This window comes from Engystomops pustulosus, chromosome 3, assembly GCF_040894005.1.
Source record: "Engystomops pustulosus chromosome 3, aEngPut4.maternal, whole genome shotgun sequence".
NCBI classification, from domain to species: domain Eukaryota; kingdom Metazoa; phylum Chordata; class Amphibia; order Anura; family Leptodactylidae; genus Engystomops; species Engystomops pustulosus.
The window spans coordinates 168,813,807-168,834,466 of NC_092413.1; the positions used below are offsets into that span (position 1 = coordinate 168,813,807).

Here is a 20,660-nt window from a genome sequence, read left to right on the forward strand (position 1 = left end):
TATTTTTAGTGTTAATCATCATTCCCACCTACATATAGATGTATGTGAGTGTTTTCAACACTTAGACTAAAAGTACATATGGTCTTTATGAATTGTATACAGTAGTATGTAATTGTTTCTGAAACTCATCCTTGGGGACGAGGCACGCTTGAAAGCACAATCAATTTCCAAGCTCCTTCGGTTTGCACATTTATATAACACTGATCTATCATGGAAGACTGTTCTACAGTCACATGAGCTTTAAAGTGAGCTACCAGCTACGACTTCACTATTTTTCTGTGATTTAAAGGCGCAAGTTGAGTGCAGCCATCATATCTACACCAGGACCTTCTGGTGTTTGCCAATAAAATTCTTACCCCTCTATTACACACAGTGTTTACTAAGTATAATGTCAGGCTGCTAGATAGTGCCCATAGAACAGTGGTGGTCGAACCTATGGCACGGGTGCCGGAGGCAGCACTCGGAGCCCTCTCTGTGGGCACCCAGGCCCTCACCCCAGAATGAAGTTCACCAGACAGGACTCAAAGAATCTGCCTGCAGAATCTTCCTACAATGATAGGTGAATTTGCCCTCCTCCTTTCAACTGGGTTGGTGTCTTTAGGAGGCTGAAAAATTGAAAGTTGTCAATGAACAAGGAGAAATAAATTACTGCTTAAATTACTGTGCTGGCACTTTGCAATAAATACGTGGCTTTTGGTTGAAGTTCGGGCACTGAGGCTCTAAAAGGTTTGCCATCACTGCCATAGAAGAATGCAGTAGGCACAAGTGCCGACATAACTATATATATGCCAGCAACATGCTTTCCCACTACACAATGGGGGGGGGGGGATTAATTAAATGCCAGCCTTAAAATTCCCCTCACCGATGTTCCAGCGCCCATATCTACTAAGAGTTTCCAGCCTCTTAGTAGATCAGGCTCAAACTCCACCAGTTCAGACCAAAGACCAGGTTTTCTGCTGTAGTGTCTGCCATTCATGCCTACCTGTCCCTCGCTTGTGCTCATTCCTGCCCCCGACCCCTGTCCCAACACTCCCAAAGTAATGTTCCGTTCAGAAAAGCCAGGTAACTAATAGGGAGGGGGAGATTTATGTGCCTTCTCCGTGGGGCATTATGAATCTCCCCCAATATGTCATTCATGGTGTGCCTATGAGTATGTGCATATCATTAATACCTGGATAAGGGTATGTGCTAGTCATTGATATGCATATAGCAATATGTGCCAGAGACACTCACTCCTATATCTATACAAACCATCCACAGCTGCCCTCGTGACATTGCACGCCAGCCAGAGTTGCTCGTAAGTCACTGTATGCAAACCCAGTTGTACATAGTAGATGCAATCCACAAATTTACCTCTCTAGGGAAAAAGTTTAGGTTAGTGTGCTTAACATGATGCTTTTTTCCCCCTCTTTTCAGATTGTACTGTTGGTTTGTTAATATATATAGTTTTTTTGGATAATCTGAAAACTGACCCGCACACCCCACCCTGCTCCCGATCTACAAAGAGGCCAGAGCCTCTTATTAAATTTGGGTATTAGACCGTCAGCAAGGTATTCATAAATCCAGTCTTAAAAAATTCCTCCTTCTAAATGACTAATATATATTTATCCTAAAATTTTCCATGTATGCAAAGATCCTCAGTAGTTCAATAGTTGTAGATCTTAACAGCAGATAATCTTTAAACCTGATGAACCGTGGTCCTTATTTTTATCCCTTTAATGACAGTATCTTAGAGGACTGTATTACCAATAAAAGCAAAAGCAGAAGAATCTGGTTTTGAATTTTGGTAACTTGGCAATATCAAGTAATATCAGGAGATATCAACTATCCATTTGAAGTAAACTTGTATCAGTAGCTAAATGTTACGGTACATTGGTGATATCTGTTGAACATTGCAAAGGGGGATGTATATAAAAAATCCAAGGTTTTAGAACAGAAAGGGCACTTACAAATAATATAAGTCTGAATAGAAATCAACAGTCAGGCTGTCTTAAGAAATAAAATAGCACATAATTCTCTACTCTGCCTTCTGGGTAACTAGAATACCCCCTGTTTCCTACTTTATACTCCACCAGAAGTTCCGGTGGGGGTCATGGGATCCAGTTCATTCAGTGATTGGCCTCCCCGGAAACAGGATCTCACCTCCGGTTTTCCAAGGGACTTCAATTCCTGTGCTGTTCAAATTTTTATGAAGTTGGTCCCCATTACCACCCACAAACACCTGGTTGGATATGAGGTACTAAACTGCAGGAAATGGAAGGTGGAGCCATATAAGTATGTGTTCATTTCTTTTTCCCAAGCCCCACATTCATGAAAATCCTCTTTTATATAACCTATAGAATAATATATGTATTCTTCCCTGATTTGCTGGAACATAGTTGTATATTTTGCATTTTTCTTACCATTAGACAATCTGTTCTCTATTAAGTGTGTGAGTTTTGCTGCATGTTGTCTTACAGATGTGTTTGTTTTCTTTCTTTGTAGAGATCGGCCTTTCTTCTTATATATTTTCCTGACTCCTATAAACATTTCCAAATTAAGCAATTTTATATGAATGAATGCCTTTATCTTTTTCCTACAAGGATATATGCTGATAACTACTTTTTACTTGATGTTCTTCCAACCTAGTTCAGCAGATAATTAAAGGGGTATTCTCATCTGGGCATTTAAATTTAATTTAATTCATCTGCCATATGTAAGCATTTCTTCAATTGGATGTTATTAAAAAAAATGTTTCTGTGTGAAGATAATTTCTCAGAAATGTAGCCATGCTGTCCATTAGAAACGAGATAGCTTCCTCGGATATGACCACCTGACATTTTGGCAGCAGTGGTCAGACATGCGCCATTGAGTCCATGGCTTCAGCAATTATTACCACAGAACGGCTGTGGGACATGCAGTAACTCCCGAACATTTCATATACAAAAAACTTTTATTTCTTTGTGTAATCCCTGCAGCAGAGGTTGCCCTATCCAGGGACACAGTCTTGTTTCTAAGGGATAATATCACTACATTTATGAGAAATTATCTTCACACAGGTAATTTTTTTAAAAATAACATCCAATTGAAGAAATGTTTATATGTGGCAGATTAATGAATCTGGATGTGAATGCCCAGACCGGAATACCCCTTTAAGGGTCTGCACATATGTATAACAATCACACATGTAGACAAAATCTTGGTTCTGTTACAATGTATTGGTGGATTCGCAACACAACATACGGAACATGTATTCATCATATACAGCTTTAATCACTTTAATTAATTGAAGAAAATGTATCCACTACCAAATGACATTGTGTGAAATGTATTTGCCCCTTAGTTACTATAAACTGACAGCCAGTAAGTTGCCTGATCTTAAAAACATAAGCATTTACATTGTACTTTATGTTAGTTGTAAAAATTTAACTGATAAGTTTTGTGTTTCGTTCTGAAAAAAATGAAAATTCAGCAAAAGTTTGGAAAAATTCTCCATTTTCAAAGTTTGAAATGTTCTGCTTTCCAGGCAACCCAAAAAGCTTGAGAACTAACATTTCGGGAATGTCTGCTTTATGATGACAGTTATTTTTTCAGTGTCCTCATAATTTAGCTTTGATTTTTCTTATTTTCATGAAAATCGCTGTCAAGGGTGCTCCCGCGATCCCTGTCTCGGATCGCGGTCGCACCCGTGCTACTACTAGTACTCCCGTGGTGCCCGCTTCCCCAGACTCACCTGTTCCGGCTCCTGATCTCCATCGGACTGCCATGCGCGCGCTTCCCCGCCTCCTAGGGCGCGTGCGCTGGTTGCAGAAAATTTAAAGGGCCAGCGCACCGCTGATTGGTGTGTTGGCTGAACACTTCCACCTTATAATCCGGCACCTCCCTTCCTGCCTTGCTGGATCTTTGTGCCTCATAGCCTTAGAGAAAGCTTCCAAGAGAGTATTCCTGCGTTCCTGTGTATTCCTGCGTTCCTGTGTATTCCTGCGTTCCTGTGTGTCCTCGCTCCTGAGTCTGTGTTGCCATGTTACCCAAGTTCCTCCGTGTTGCTGTGTTCTGTGTGCCTGTGTTCCCGTTCCCACCTGCCTGGACCTCCTGTTGCTGACCCCGGACTTGGACTTGACTTTGCATCTCTGCCGTCTGCCCTGTGCCTGGACCTGACTACAAGATTGTCATCTGCTAAGGTACCTCAACCTCGGCTGCCACAGCGGGCTAGTCGCACCTGGGAACGACCTGGTGGTATCCTGCCGCAGCAAGTCCAACCCACTTTGCGGCGGGCTCTGGTGAATACCAGGTGCCGCTAGACCCGGTCCCAGGTGTTGGCTAGTTCCACCTCCCGCGGTGGTCCGGAGGATCCACTGATCCTGACAATCGCCAAGACTTATGTTTGGAGGGAAAATTCAGCTTTCAAGTGAAAGGCCTAAATAATAGTAAAACCCCATAGAATACTCCACTACCAAACTACACAACACTACATAAGTAAAACAACTTCTATTATGTTTATTCACCCTTTGAGTGTTTCACAGAAGTAAAATCAAAGTGGAAGTGAAATTTAGAAAATACATTTATTTAGGACACAAATTAAACTTTCACAATGAATTAAATGATGAAATCCTCTGCACAAACCAAATCACGTGGCTGTCACAGGATGGATCAGATCACCCGGTAAGCTCACAGAGGGGTTCGATCCAGGGGGAATACACTTACAAGCTGCAGTCATGCGTGACCGTGGTGTGTAAAAGGGTTAAACACCTGGGATTGCAGTTTTTCTGGTCCCGGTTGTTAGTGCTGAGTCTAAGCTTTGATGACACAGCACGGCACTAGCATTTGCAGGATGCTAGGTCCAGCAATCTTCATTCTATGTTGGTACTTCAGAAGAAGTACCCTTAGGTTTTTACAGCGATCATAAAGGAGTTAAGGTCATAATGCATAAGTAACAAAATTAAGACAAGGAGAAAATAAAAGATAAAATTGACATCTTCTGCCTTGTCCATCATGTGCCATAAAGTGCTGACATTGCATTGGCTGCTGCTACTACTAAAAACTCCTCAAAAGATCCTGACCTCGTGAGACAGGACCAATCCCTCATGTACCCAAGCTTATGCTGTTAAAAGATTATGTGCATTCAGATACTCCACAATTGCATCTCTTAGGAATCCCTCAAATATTTTCACCACAACTAATGTTGAACTTACAGGTCTGTAGTCTGGGGAGCACTTTTTTCTCTAATAGTTTTAGTCTATTTTCCTCCTCTTAAAGGGAACCAGTTAGTGAGACTAAACCTTGTGGGTCGGTGGTTTAGTGTCCCAAATCACCATGTACACTCAAAGAAATGGGGACCAAGCTAGACAATAATGATATGTCTCGCTAGACACATGTACAAACATCAAACTGAAAACTGAAAAAAGTAGCAAACAAATTTTTATTCTTTATACATGCATATGTAACAACTCATCAAGCAAAATATAAAAACTATAAAAAAGGTAAACAGCAGAGAGAGTGGAGAGAAATAAACCTACAAGACCAGGGCTCAAGAAGCCCTGGTCTTGTCCACCGTCCTGCCCATCCGGTAATTATTTCACACATTGTAGGTTTATTTCTCTCCACTTTTTCAGAATACTGGTCAGTGTGGTGATTCAATTAGATATGGATCCATTGCATTTGGTATTCTCTTTGTTGCATGGAATGTACTTTTGATTATTTTGTTTTTTTACCAGCAGTTATCTACCTACCCTCATGTGTATACCGCTCATTCATATATCCTCTGTATTGTTTTTTTTTGGGCTGAGGATGGTGCTCATTACTGGGCTCTAAAGGAGGACAATAGCATTATCAGGTGCTCCTGTTCCTTCTGCGTTTTCTGCTATAGGGTCACAGCTTTTCTGCTGTTGACCTTTTTAATTGTTTTTATATTTTGCTTGATAAGTTGTTACATATGCATGTATAAAGAATAAAAATTTGTTTGCTAGTTGACACGTGGCTCTGTGTAAGTTTTCCAAATCACCATGTAGGAATTTCTATGGGACACTAAACCACAGGTCCATAATGAGTTGTTTTAGGGTCCCATATTGATCTATAAGGTCCTGTTTGAACTTTTCTCTTAATTTAAAATCTTTGCTGAATCCATATTGATAGCTCAAGATGGAGGCTCAGTGTAGGAGCACATTTCATATGCCTATAAGTCTATGGAGAGGAGGTAAAAGAAGAATCTAAAAGATAGAGAATCAAAGGAAAAACATAGACATTATTCTACAACTCTTAATTGGTCAGACATTGACCTGCCAAGGGAGTTACCTGAGGTTGGAACTAGAAAGATAGTTCCTTCTCAAGTAGAGCTAATTTACATAACAAAAATGGTGTATTTGTAACATCTGTGTCCGTTCAGGCTTCTGTGCCAATGCTCTGTCCATAAATAACAGCTTAGGATGTGCTGTGTCATTTTGTTCCATTCTGTTTTTGCTAGGTGGAACACTGGACTCGTTTTCTAGCAGCCTTGATCAATTTTCTCCTGTGAACTCTACTCTAGTACAATTAATCCGCAGTGATAAACAGGATCTCTCCCCACTCTCATTCCTGCCCAGTCTGGTGTCAGAGAATTGATCCAATTATCTACTGAACTGGGGCTCAGGTTTTCTGGACTAGTGCTATTTGCCTACTATAGTCCTAAATTTAACCAGCTTATGTTCATTTTGACTTCTGTATTTTGGTATCTTTGACCCCTTGCCTGATTTTCTAACTATCCATTTTATACTCCATTGTCCCTTCAGTTCTGACCTGAATTTAAAAGATTTTTGTATTGTCTAGTCTTTTTCTCTGTGTCTTTTGTATACGTGTTTGCACTTTGGCACAGGAAGGGAATGTCATCCAGTTGTATCCTTCCACACTTAGGGATAGGCAGGGCAATTAGGCCTTTCCCGTCTGTTCCCCTACACCAGCATTGCAGTATTTATGTCTGTATCCTATTCCACCAAAAAATAAATATTTTCCAAACGAAATGCAGAGAAAACTTTAAACAAATAGTTTTACCAATAAAGTTTTATTTTTAATGGTAAATTTTACAAATCTTGATAAATTGCCCAATTGTTCTCTTTGGAAAATGTTGATTCAGATGGAATTTCCACTGATCATTTTAATCATCCAGAGGAACAGGAGTGTAAACATGGATGCCAAACTCTACCGCTCGGATCATATTTATTAACGCCTGAATGAAATTATCTAACTTTTCCTGCACTCAAGAGGTCTTTTTTTACATATGGTAGAAGTTACAACTCATATGTTTTTCATTGACTGCACAAGTGGTCTCTCTTTTTATTATGATGGAATGGGCAGTTTAGGTATTTTAAGAATTCATTTTGAATAGACAGTCTATTGGGAATTACTCAATATATAAATACTTAGAAAAGTAATACAGTAAATGTCCTTGTGCTTAATATATCATCTAAAACTGAAAATGTCAGCTGCTGGTCTTCAGTTTGGACTTTTAGTAGGGTACTTGGAGAAATGTCTATAACATACTGGCAGACCATTTAGAAATCCTGTCTTGAAATTAGGAGCAGCTGTGCATTTATGCATTTTGGACTCAATGATACTGTGCAGCCACGTAGTAAGGAGCAGGACGTAACATTGAGGTTACGAAGAAGATAAGTGGAGAGGCTGGTTATGACCTGTACTAATTGCAGGAGACAGGAAAGTTCATCACAATTTATCAAACTGCTGTCTGGTTTACAAAATTGCTATGAGAGTGGAAGAGACTGTTTCAAAATAATATACATTTACCACCATCTTGAAAAAAATGCTATTCTTGCTTCTCCATCTGTGATTAAGAGGGTTCCCAGAATGAGCTTCTATACATTGAGAGCTGTCAATCACTGTGTTCCGGTAAAGGTACAATAAGTAATCCTTAGAGAAAATTAACATGAAAAGATAACATAGACACAAGAGAAGCAAGAGATAACAAGAATAATACAATCACATATTTCTCAAAGTAAATCCAATTTAACATTTAATCGTTGGATAGCAAGACTCCAATTTGAAATTCCCATTGGAATTTTTAATCCTATTGGTGCTAGAACCTCACTTCCTGTTTTCCATTATACTCACCTGGAGCTGATCCAGCAGTGTTCTGTGCATCCATACACCAGACATGTTCCTGACCAGAGATGGTCCATAGATCCTAAGAACCAAAGAATTAAAATATAATGATGAGCAGCCCGAAATACAATGTTTGGATCTGTGCCAAACATTGCAGGTTTGGGTTCCCGAACCCAAACCCGGACTTTAACCAGTAGTTTGGTCAGAGTGAGCCGGACTTAAACCAGAAGCAAGAGTTAGGGTTACCAAATACAACAATATAAATATAAGATTTACAACAGAGAAGATATATATATATATTATAAAATATATAAAAGAGGTGACATATAAAGGTATATATACTGAAGTACATAGCTTTTGCTATACATTAGTTACTTCTTCAGCTCTGTAACTTGTGTTATGACCCTGACCTTTACTGTTTCTATATGTGTTATCCTTAATGTAATAGCTTTAACCTAGATAAAATATAAATGCAATGACCTACAAATTTCCTGTGGTGAATCCCAATAATTTCCTGCAGGGGTCCAAATCAGTTTAGCCACACAAAATCTTCAATCACAGCACTCTTGGCTATACTAAAGCGAACTCAGAAATGACTTCAAAGATTGTAGTAGGGGTACATGGAAATGTTTTAAGTGAAGTAGCCATATTTATTTATTTATTTATTTTTGTAAATTTGTTTTAATTGGTAGCCAGAGTACAAACAGAAGAACAGGAACGCAGTCCATTCCACATTACAGACAGGTCAAATATAGATATAATGACACAATGACTCAGTGGAGTGCCCATAAGGTGCTCCCTAGGGAAATATTAATATTATGGAGGGTCACAGGGGTAGCAGGGTAAGGGGGGAAAGAATGGAGGGTAGAACGAGAGGGTGATCTAGGGGATGGGGACGTCTAGGTTGGGGGGGCACGAAGAACAGCCAAAGAAGGCTGGGAAAGAGGCCTTTCTAAAACATTAAATGGATTGTCTGTATTCGGCAGATTGTTGGAAGAGGATCCACGGCTGCCAGGTTTTTGTAAACCTTGCATATGAACCATGCAAGGAGGATGTAAGATCTTCCATACGCATGATCTCATTTACCTTATTGATCCACATGGTTATTGTTGGAGGAGTGTTTTGTTTCCAAAGTATTTGGATGCAAGATCAGGCCGCTAATATTAAAAAGCGTAGTAGAGATCTTTTGTATGTCCGCTTTGAGATGTCACAGTGGTGAATGATGAGTTGAGGAGGATCCAGTCTCACAGAGTCTCCACAGACCAAGGAGATGAAATGTTGCAATTCCTGCCAGAAAGGAGCAACAATCCGACATGACCAGAACATATGGAAGAAAGATCCTTCCTCCTCTCCGCATCTCCAGTACGTAGGGGGTACCAGCGGAAAGATGGTGTGTAACCGGGTAGGGACCCTATACCACCTGGCCATGAGCTTATACCCTGCCTCTTGGTAGCTTGAATTAATTGAGGTGCTGTGGCAAAATAAAAAAATGCATGATCTCTGTTCAGGTGTGAGTGAAATATTCCCATTGTGTCAAGTATTGTGGGCCAGGGTCATCAGGAACCAATAAGAGACACGAATAGGAGGAGAAGAGCATGTGTCGTATAGCCCCCCCTATTGGAACAAAGGCTTTCAAATGAGGTTGGTTTATGGAGAATTGAGAGCAGGGAGGGAGGGAGGGAGGTCAAGTAGTTCCATAGCTGTTGAGCTTTACACGCTCCTAGGGGGCATGGATCTGTTAGTTCCAGGAGTTGTTGAGTCGTCAACCAGGCGGAGACCCTACTAAAATGTTCGGCTCCATTGGTTAAATACTATGTCCTCATATCCTGGACTAAAGTCGGGATGTCCCAAAATTGGTGTCAGTGGGGAGTGTTTGAGCTGTAATCTTTCCCTGACTGTCTCTAGCTGGCAATGGAAGACAGTTGGAATAATCATGGGGTGCGTTTTTAGAGCTGAGCTACTCTCTGCAGACAGCCATGGCAGTACCATACTTCCGGTCATGCGCAGTCATTGTTATCAAACGCCGCGCCTGTGGGTTGAATGGTTGGCTGCTGTATTTAAGGTGAGTGTCTCCAACTGGGGCTACATACCCCTGAGGAAGTTGCCTAGTGCGACGAAACGTGTAGGGAGCCTCATAACCCTGCTTTTTCCTCCACCTGTATGCCTGCCTTTCAGCACTTTACCGGGTAACCAGCAATTTTGTGCCTTGGTTTACCTCTTTCTGTACAAATCTTTCAAACGTGCTCTGGGACTTTTTACTGGCTATAAACATCTTACCAACATACATTTTGTTCGGATTCTGTATGGTAGGTATACTTTTTTACCACTGAGTGTTTTTGCAGGTGGTAGCACTGTGTGGACCCACACCACGGTCTCCAGTCGCATTTCGTGTATATTACATGTTTTAAATGTTTTTAAATGTATGTGTTATTTTTCGCTTCTGTTTGGATTCAAATAAAATTTGCTTGATTGTGATAGTTGAGCAGTTTTGGTGCATTCTGTTTTTCTTGTTGTATTGTTGATATACTCCATTGCACCAGCTCAGTTGTACTACAGGTTGTGCTGACCATTGTATTGTCTAATGGAGTACCTGCAATGGGATCATCGTGGCGGACTGCTCCAGACTTTAGGTCAACGTTACAGCACCAATCCATAGCTCTGGCTAGGTGTGCAGCCATGTGGCAATCCAATACCCCAGAAATCTTTGGGCGATATAGGGTGGTACACTTGATTATAGCGGGTTTACCAGACCCGGTAAATTGATGCTGGATGGCATGCAGGGAGCGGAAATAAGTTTTTGGTAATTTGATAGGGAGTGATTGGAAAAGGTAGAGGAAACGTGGGAGTACATTCATTATGAATATGCTGCATCTACCAAACCACGAAAAAATGCCTTTGGTCCATCTGGAGCAGTCCTCCTGTAATCTTTTAAGCATCAGAAGGAAGTTAAGTATGTAAAGCTTGGATAGGTCTGCTGTCAGCTGGGTCCCCAGGTAGGTGATGCTCTAAGATGCCCACTTAAAATTAAATGACCCTCTCAACGTTTCCTTGAGAATTTCGGAGGGAAAGACATTTAGTACTTCAGATTTGGACCAATTGATGCGGAAGTGTGATAACTGAGCAAAGTGTGTATTTACTTCATTAAGTTGGAGAGGGAAATCTGGGGGTTGGTAAAAAAAACAGAAGGTCATCGGCTATTTTGTTTAACTCCCTGTACTTTTATCCCGGAAATGTCTTGATTGGCTTGTATATGCCAGAGAAATGGCTCTAGGGAGAGGACAAAAAGTAAAGGAGACAAAGAGCAGCCCTGTCTGGTACCATTTCTTATCTCAAAGCTATCTGAGAGAGTCCTATTCACTCGGACAGAAGCCGAGGGGCTGGAGTAGAGAGAACTAATCCAGCAAAACATTTTGGTTCGATTACCAAATGAACAAAGGACTTTGGACATGTAGGACAAATTAACTCTATCAAAGGCCTTCTCGGTGTAGCCATACATATGGACACAGACACAGATTTTAGAGAAATCTTATTTACAAATATGCTTCTTATGACTATTTCCCTATATAAGTATCAGTGAGGACTGCTTACATAAATTTTACATAAATCCCTTTGAATTACCGTACCTCTTTCCCACAAGCTCTTATTTTTATTTTATTGTTGGGTTTCTATGTTTTATATTTAATACTTTAATACTTAATAATTTTATACTTAATGCCCGCCAAAAGCTATAACCTTATTTTTTTTTATACAAAAGTAATACATACAGAGATTATAATATCCAGCAGGAGATCAGGCACAGAACAATAACAGATGGATTAATTTCACCCCCATCCCTATTACCTCACCCATTATGGCACCTAACAGTTCTTTTGTGCCTTGGTGATGGTTGCATTAGCCATTACCTTTTTTAACTTATTCACTGACTACAGAGGCTTATTTTTGCTGGGCTTCTTTTAAATAGCACCATGTAATGTAATGTAATGTATATACATTTTTAAACGTTTATTTTATATTTTGTAAATGCCCTTTAGGTTCCCTCTTTATACCTTTCAGCTGACAAAATAACAATTTAATACATACCTCAAGATAATACACAGTATATAGAAAAATAAAAAAAAATTATAGTGTACTAATGCAGGACTGGTAGGCAGTTCAATAGAAGGTACATAGCGGGTATTTCACTCCAAAGCAGAAACTGAACTTTACTGGGAAATGTAGGAAACATAAGTGAAGCCTCGGTGAAGCCATGGGGGAGTGAGAAGAAGGATGAAAAGGCCAGTAATAAGGGCACAGAATGAATGTTTCCTATGGTAATAGAGTGTTCCTTCTTTTTTTCTGAATCATCTAAAGTAAAAATGTAACTAAATATAAAAAATTTTTTTAATAAATGTCACTGGTTTAAATAAATATTTCCGTTATTTTTGTAAATATTCTCATCCATTTGGTTTTGGAACCACAATATTTGATATCATACAGTATGTGCAGTTGTTTATGTCTTCTTCATTTCAACATTAAATGATAAAAAAAAATATGTGTGTATAAAATGTCACATTATTGCACAGCTATAGGGAATGTGTACGTTCAGCCAAGTCAGCCCATGTGTTCACCATTAACACTACCCCCTCTTTGAAATCTGTATGAGAGCCAAAAAAATAGTTACCACAATGGAAAACAGGGTTATGATATTACAACACAGGAAGTACATTTTTCCTAGTTGCCAATTTTTTTTTTATTTACGCAGATTTATTTTCTTTCCTATTTGGATCTGTATTGTGCCATCTCTAGCTTTTTGCATAGTACCATTTGTACAAAGATGTAAAAGATATTGTCCATGTAAATCTGTGTGATATGTATCCTAGATGTAATCATTGGGGCTCATTTACTAAGGGTCGAGCTGCACACTTTTTTGGACTGTGCACCTTTTTCAGGGCTAAAACGGTTTGTACAGGTATTTAGGAAGTGTGTGCGTTGGGATTGTGGCGCACGTGACCCTTTTTACACAGCTGCACTGGCATCCGTATGACACAAATGTAACTTTTGAATTGTGTTGCATGCCCTATGTTTAAAATGCACCACAAAAAAAGATGGTGAACTCTTTCAGACCTGTGCAGGGAAGCAACACATTCATGATTTCAGGTGCGCAATCTTAGTGAATTGCCGCAGGCTGCATTATAGACGGAAAATGTACTTTCAGTGAACTCCGGTGACCCTGTAAATAAATGTGCCCCATTATATTAAATACAAATAGGTACACACACATGAAAAGGAAACAGTACCTTAAACATATATTTTTATACTGCAATTGTCTCCTGAAGCGCTGGTCTTTCTACAAGTTTGCCATTGCCCTGAGTCTACGGGGGATCTTTTTGTGTCCGTGTGCTGGGAACATCTCGTCTGAGTGGTGAGCTGGATTTTGCTTGTTATGGGTTTATATCTTCCTGGATGAAGTGACGGCGAAACGTACGTCGGGGTACTGTGGTGGTGGTCCTATTCCATTGGTTTGACAATTTTGGTATCATGCAACACCCTGGTGGCTAATATGATTGTTTACAACCGAAATTGGATACATTGTGGTCTTTGATACTTATGCATATGCTTGCTATGCATTGAAACCCTGGTGACCATCGCCACATCTTTGTTCTTGTGGATTTTATTGTGTGTTTTTAATATATTTTTTTGATGGCCAGTTAATAAAGTTTGTATAATGATTTCATTGAATTGTGCAGTACTGAGTATGATTTATTGATAAGAATATATTGGGCCCTATATACTTCTATTGGTATTTGATGTTTCTGATTGGTAATAGGAGCTGTTTACCTAGTATTGGGTTTTCTTTTTTTGGTACCGTATATACTCGAGTATAAGCCGACCCAAGTATAAGCTGAGGCCCCTAATTTTACCACAATTACCTGGCAAAACATAGATTTTTTTTTACCAGAGTATAAGCCGAGTTTGGGGTTTCAGCACATTTTTTTGTGCTTAAAAACTAGGCTTATACTCGAGTATGTATGGTATTTATATCTTGTGTTGGGCTCTGCTGCTACCAGATTCCTATCTTCCACACTCTGGAATTGTTATAAAATTCCAATGGTTTTAATCTTATTTCTTGGTGATGTCAAGCTTGATCTGACTTTGAACTGTAGTTGCCCATCCTAATATTTGGCTTGTATTTGGACAATTCTCTGACTCACCCCCTTGTGCTTTGCAATGCCTAACTCAAATAACACCGTTGGATTAGCCCCAAGCAAATTTACAACCCACTCTCCATATATTGGGAATGTTGTGTAATTTTGTATAGGTATGTGAACTTCTCATTGTTTCTAGCAATAGGTGTGAATCCTAGAGCGAGGCAAACGTCAAATCAAAGGAATGGAGTTTTTGAGCACATTCAGTCAAATATGATCAATAAAGTATTACAGATACATAGATACGTAGCTGGTAAGGGGATTGTTGGGATTGAAAGCTTTGCAAAAAAAGGTTAATATGGATTTGGTACATTTATCAACAACATTAAATCTATTTTACAACGCAGCTTTGATTACATTTGGCTTATCTTAAATATAGAGTCTTGTTTATTTGTCAGAGCAAAGTATGGTTACAGTCCATACAGTCCACATAAAAACCATTACCATCAATACAAATTGTGTTATATCACATTTCCCCTGTGGTGGTTTCCTCCACAGTTGCTGGGGTTCCAGTTACTGTGATGAGCTTATTGTTAAGGGTTTTTTCCATGGAAAAGGGATTTCCAAAGCAGAGAAAAGAGAATCCTTTGAACTGATTTTTATTCACATACATTACACAATGCCATGAATATTGTAAAATGTAGGCTGTTTCCTCTTATAAAGAATTTATTACTAATGAAGACCATGTACCTAGTGGGGATGAAAATGCAGAGATGTCAATTGTAATATCTGTAAAACAATGCCCCCAGGAAAGCGTCTTATCACCTGAGAAAGACTGGACCACGTCCTTGTTTGCGAATGCGTCAGCAGAGCAGCAGGAAAGGAATGCGGTGTGAAATGGGTTGCACATGAGTTGGCTAGAACTAGGGTCATTGTAATGCATCACATTTCAGGATCATATATATCACTGACATATTACCATAACATAAATTTAACCATGTATATTGGATAAAATACTGGAATTGATTATATCAACATGAGCACTTCTACACACTATGCATGTCACACTGACAGGTTCCAAACAAAATCATGACAAAATCTGATGTGGTGCCTTAGAGAGACTCTCCGCTGCTTCATCAAGGGGAAATGTCCCAGACTAGAATAGCATGAGAAATTGGTGACCATTTTACAGGAAATAAGCCTGGAATTTGGGAAAATGGCACCATTAAAGAGTAAAAGAAGGGAACCACCAGAGGTTACAGAAAATAAATTAAAGTAAAAATACTCCTCTTATCATTTTTGCATTTTTAGCTGAGGAGAAGTATTATATTTTAAGTAAAAGAAATATTCCATAGGAGGTAAAAATGGTAGTAGATATAGACCTACAGACCAGCTACCGGGCAGTGGTATATGCTGGAGGCCCCCAGTGTTGGCACTGTTGTACTCCGCATGTCCCTCAGAACAGGCAGTATTGTATAATCAGGCCACCAGACCAGGCAGTGTTGTACAATCAGACCACCAGACCAGGCAGTGTTGTACAATCAGACCACCAGACCAGGCAGTGTTGTACAATCAGACCACCAGACCAGGCAGTGTTGTACAATCAGGGCACCAGACCAGGCAGTGTTGTACAATCAGGGCACCAGACCAGGCAGTGTTGTACAATCAGGGCACCAGACCAGGCAGTGTTGTACAATCAGGGCACCAGACCAGGCAGTGTTGTACAATCAGGGCACCAGACCAGGCAGTGTTGTACAATCAGGGCACCAGACCATGCAGTGTTGTACAATCAGGGCACCAGACCAGGCAGTGTTGTACAATCAGGGCACCAGACCAGGCAGTGTTGTACAATCAGGGCACCAGACCATGCAGTGTTGTACAGTCAGGGCACCAGACCAAGCAGTGTTGTACAATCAGGGCACCAGACCATGCAGTGTTGTACAATCAGGGCACCAGACCAGGCAGGGCAGTTTCTAGGCTCTTTGTTTACTAGGTGGGTCTTAGAAAAGTGCTTACCCCCAACACAAACTGCTTACAATATTAATAAACTTTTATGCGCGTATGAAAACACAATGGGGCACATTTACTTACCCGGTCCATTCGCGATCCCGCGGCGCGTTGTCCGATGTTGATTCGGAGCTTGCCTGGATTCACTAAGGTTGTATGCCCGTTATCCACTAAGAGTTCACCTTATTCGTCCTGGAGTGCTATTCATGCAACACAATTTTTTTAAAAAATTCAGCGTTTTTCCAAATCCGACGGATTTTCAGACGGCAACGCCCCCCCCCCATTTCTGTCACGTGAAAGCCGGCGCTGATGCGCCTAATACTGCACACACATAAATACATATAATACATATGACACACTATACTGTGCACACACATACCTACAATACATATGATTCTCCTACAGAGCACACATACATATATCCAATACATATGATGCACTAATACAGCACACTTCTATCTATGTTTCTATACACTTACTCCCTGTGGTGGAGGCAGAAGTCTCTCAACAGATCAAAATTTCCACAGGATATCAATGAAGGTGTCTGGACTTTAGAGCTAATAACGGGAGGAGGAGGCAGGAGAGGAAGCACAGCGTCTGCACTGTGTTGTGCGATCTCGGCAGAAATGAGAGCTGGGAGCCTCTCCCTCCTTGAATGGTGCAGAATAGGGAGAGGTACAGCTCTAGCAGTGTATGTGGCTTCTGTCATGTAGTGTTTGGTCATGTGACCGGATCAATAGCTGTCTGTACAGTATTACTGGACTCCAGTCACATGACTTTTCATTATGGCCGTGAGCTGCAGCATTAAAGTGGCTGCAGTTTGTGGGCAGGACTAAGGGAGGAAGACAAGAAGTCCCATGTGGATTTATCCTTTTTTGATGGAGTAAAATTTCCTGTACAATCTTTGACGCTTGTACAGGCGGTAATGCAACCTCTGGGAAACAGGTATATTAACAATTGAACATTTTATATTAGCATTTCACATGATATACTATTATGAAACTTTATTAATAAACCACCGTACAGCTGTACAGAAAGCCTGCGTGTCTCCATTATTAGACTTACACAAACTCTGCATGGTTGTTTAGCTTCCATTACAAACCTAAGGTACAGGGACAATCTCTCCATGTAGCAATGCTGCTAAGGAAAAATACTGCAAAACAGATGGAGTGTGATGGAGTATACCACTGTTTGTTATCAAATCAGAGGAAAATAGAAGTACATGCACCTCAGTGATATCTCTAAAACTGCTGATCCTTAAAATTAGTCAACATTTCATTAGTCAAGGGAGTAAACCCCTGGTGACCCTGTGCTTTCCATTGTAAGAAACTGGACAACCTGGAAAACAGCTTCTTATTTATTAGCTACATGGACCATGGGGGCGCATTGGGGGAACTTTCAGTTTGTGTGAGGAAGCTGTCAGGCTTCAGGGGTAGTGGCCCCCCTGGTCCACCACGGACGATGACACAAGCCGACACATGGGACCGGAATCTAAGTGGCACCCTGGTGGCACCAGAGCCCTCCGCAAAGTGGGTTGGACTTGCTGTGGCATGGTGCCACCAGGTCGTTCCACAGGTGCGACTTTGTCCGTGGTGGCAGCCAAGGCGAGGTACAGAGACAGCAGGCAAGTTTTAGGTCAGGGACTGGCAGGAGGTCAAGACAGGCGGCAAAGGTTCAGGGTCAGAGGCAGCGCAGAAGGTCAGGGCTGGCAGCGGAGGAATAGGTCCGGGGTCACAACGGGGAATCAAATCACTGGCATAAGGCAAAGGACAAAGCTTTCTCGGCGGATTAGAACACAGAGATCCGACAGGGAATACTGGAAGAGTCCGGCTTTTAACAGAATCCGGGAAATGGTGGTGCGCTGGCCCTTTAAATTTACGAGCGTGCGCCCTAGGAGACGGGGACGTGTGCGCTGGGAAGCCGAGACGGGAGCAGGAGCATGGAGAGGTGAGTGAGGATGGGGGGGAGCAGGCACAACAGAAAGGGGCACGGGTGCATCTGTGACACGGGATGTGGGTTCCAGGAGCACCAGTGACTGAAGCTTTAATGTTATAATGAGACACGATATACACAACTATGTTTAAGATCAGTAGTTGTTTTAATAGTATATGCTACTTTTACATTCATTTATGCAATAAACCACCACACACCAGCTGAATCTGTCCAATGAGACCCAGAACTCCCAGAGCTTCCAATAATTTGAAAGTTGCCATCTTGAATACAACTTAAGCATTTGAAAATGGTTCATGTTCTTGACCTTAGACAAAAATAGTCTACTTCAAAGAAACAAAACCCTAAATAAACATATTACTTTGAAACAATATTTGGTCTGACTGATTCAACTAGTTTCCACCACATCTTTCACTCTGGACATATCAAATTGTGCTTAACCTTTATCATGCATAGCCATGCTGTTATGGGATTCAGATCATGTATCTTGGTATATTTTGGCAAACATTTTTTAGCATGAAAAATGTGTGTTCTTCTCCACAAGGAAATTCAATGATCTCTGAGGCCTCTCACCAAGCTATCCAGTACCCTATACTGTACTAGGACCCCACAATATCTCACTACAGATGGATAATTATTGTTTTTGGAAGAAATTGGTTTGGCTAAAACTCCTTGTTATGTTTAAAGGTTCTTTAATGAGTCATTGTAATAAGATTGGAAAAAATTGCTGTTGTAGGCGCCTATGGTGGGGATGTAAGTGTGGGTGTCCACTATGGGTTCACTGGTAGGTCTTGGACTTAGTGGGAAAATTTAAGGATGATTGGTTTGTGCTTCCTGGCGGATGCAGCGGAAACCCCCATGTGGCCCGATGTGGGGACCCGAAAGGCTGGGTAGAAGTTGCGGTTTTTTGAAAAAATACAGGGACATGGGTGCATTTCCAGGTTGAGACTTAAATCCAGATGATTTTAATAAACAAATTCATTTAAGTATTGACAGACTACGCATTTTGATGCCGCGCTGGTGTCTTCATCAGGTCAAAAATACTTAGGGCAGAACTAGACACCGGGACTGGTATTGAAAAAGTCATATATTGTAGTGAGTCAATGGAACGCAGAACGGACCACACCGCTGACTCACTACAATATCGGACTTATTCAATACCAGTCCCGGTGTCTAGTTCTGCTCTAAGTATTTTTGACCTGATGAAGACGCCAGCCCGGCATCGAAACGCGTAGTCTGTCAATACTTATAATAATAATAATTCTTTATTTATATAGCGCACACAGATTACGCAGCGCTGCACAAAGCACGACAAATTGGTACCTGTCCCCATGGGGCTCACAATCTAAACAACCTAACAGTATGTTTTGGAGTGTGGGAGGAAACCCGGAGCACCCGGAGGAAACCCACGCAAGCACGGAGAGAACATACAAACTCTTTGCAGATGTTGACCTGGGTGGGACCTAACCCAGGACCCCAGTGCTGCAAGGCAGAAGTGCTACTCACTCAGCCGCCGTGCTGCCCTATACTTAAATAAATCTGTTTATTAAAATCATCTGGATTTAAGTCTCTACCTGGAAGTGCACCCATGTTTTAAGCAAATTAGAAATCACTGTATAATAATGTGTTAATATTTATCTGAATATTGATTTCTGCCTTTTTATTTAGGAAAGAAAATAACATTCCAAACAAACCTTCTCTTGAAATTCCTGATGCACAGCAGAGCTCTTTTCATGATGGTAACGGGGAAGAAAAGATGGAAATTGATGTTCAAAATGTAGGAAACCCGATAGACCCTTCAGCTATTTTGTATAAGGAAGACTCTGCAAAGAATACACGGGACAATGCAGTTAGTAGGTAATAAGAACCTCTCAGGCATCAGCATTACTGTATCGTCTCTTGGGTTTTGTAGGAAATTTCCTATTCTTTGTGGAAATGTCTTTTCTTTAAAGTGATTTCTACGCATTAGTACTAATAGGATGACATCATCACATAATTAACTGAGCTGTCCAAATAACCCATTGAAATACGCAAGTGGAGTTCCTTACAACTGAGGTAAAGGATTTCAGCAAGAGACCTTTTCATTCACCTCTGAGATGATTTGTCCCATTAGGTCATGCCAGGATAGACTGCACTAGAGACTTCTCTATTTCTATTAAACTATATGACTAAAGCTAAGGCAAACAATAATATTCAAATATATGGGGTCTGCCCGTGTTTAGTTACTACGCCCTATGCCTAAAGGCTATGTGCACCTTTGTTTTTACATTGCATCTAGAATGCGCTAAAATATCTTTCCATAAGTTTTCATAAAAACCTTTGCACATTGTCATGCCACTGGTCATGTACATGCCACTGGTCAGTGAAACTCTGCGCTGGGGATGAAGAAAAGAGTTATGAGCCAATGTCAGGGTCAAGTTGCCAGATTCTTGCAACCGGTTTGGGTCACTATGTGGAATTATTAGGGATAAAGAAGAGAAGAATTTCTTCAAAAAATGTAAAAAATATTTA

At 40.7% G+C, this 20,660-nt stretch overlaps 1 protein-coding gene across 5 annotated transcripts in view; it reads left to right on the plus strand.

Annotated features, from left to right (window-relative positions):
• VEPH1 (ventricular zone expressed PH domain containing 1) overlaps nucleotides 1-20,660 on the plus strand; it is a 203,164-nt gene that overhangs the window by 87,671 nt on the left and 94,833 nt on the right. For all 5 annotated transcript variants that reach the window (XM_072142938.1, XM_072142936.1, XM_072142935.1 and 2 more), the window contains one exon: nucleotides 19,818-20,006. In XM_072142938.1, the coding sequence (XP_071999039.1) occupies nucleotides 19,818-20,006 (189 nt within the window). The remainder of the gene's footprint in view (nucleotides 1-19,817; nucleotides 20,007-20,660) is intronic.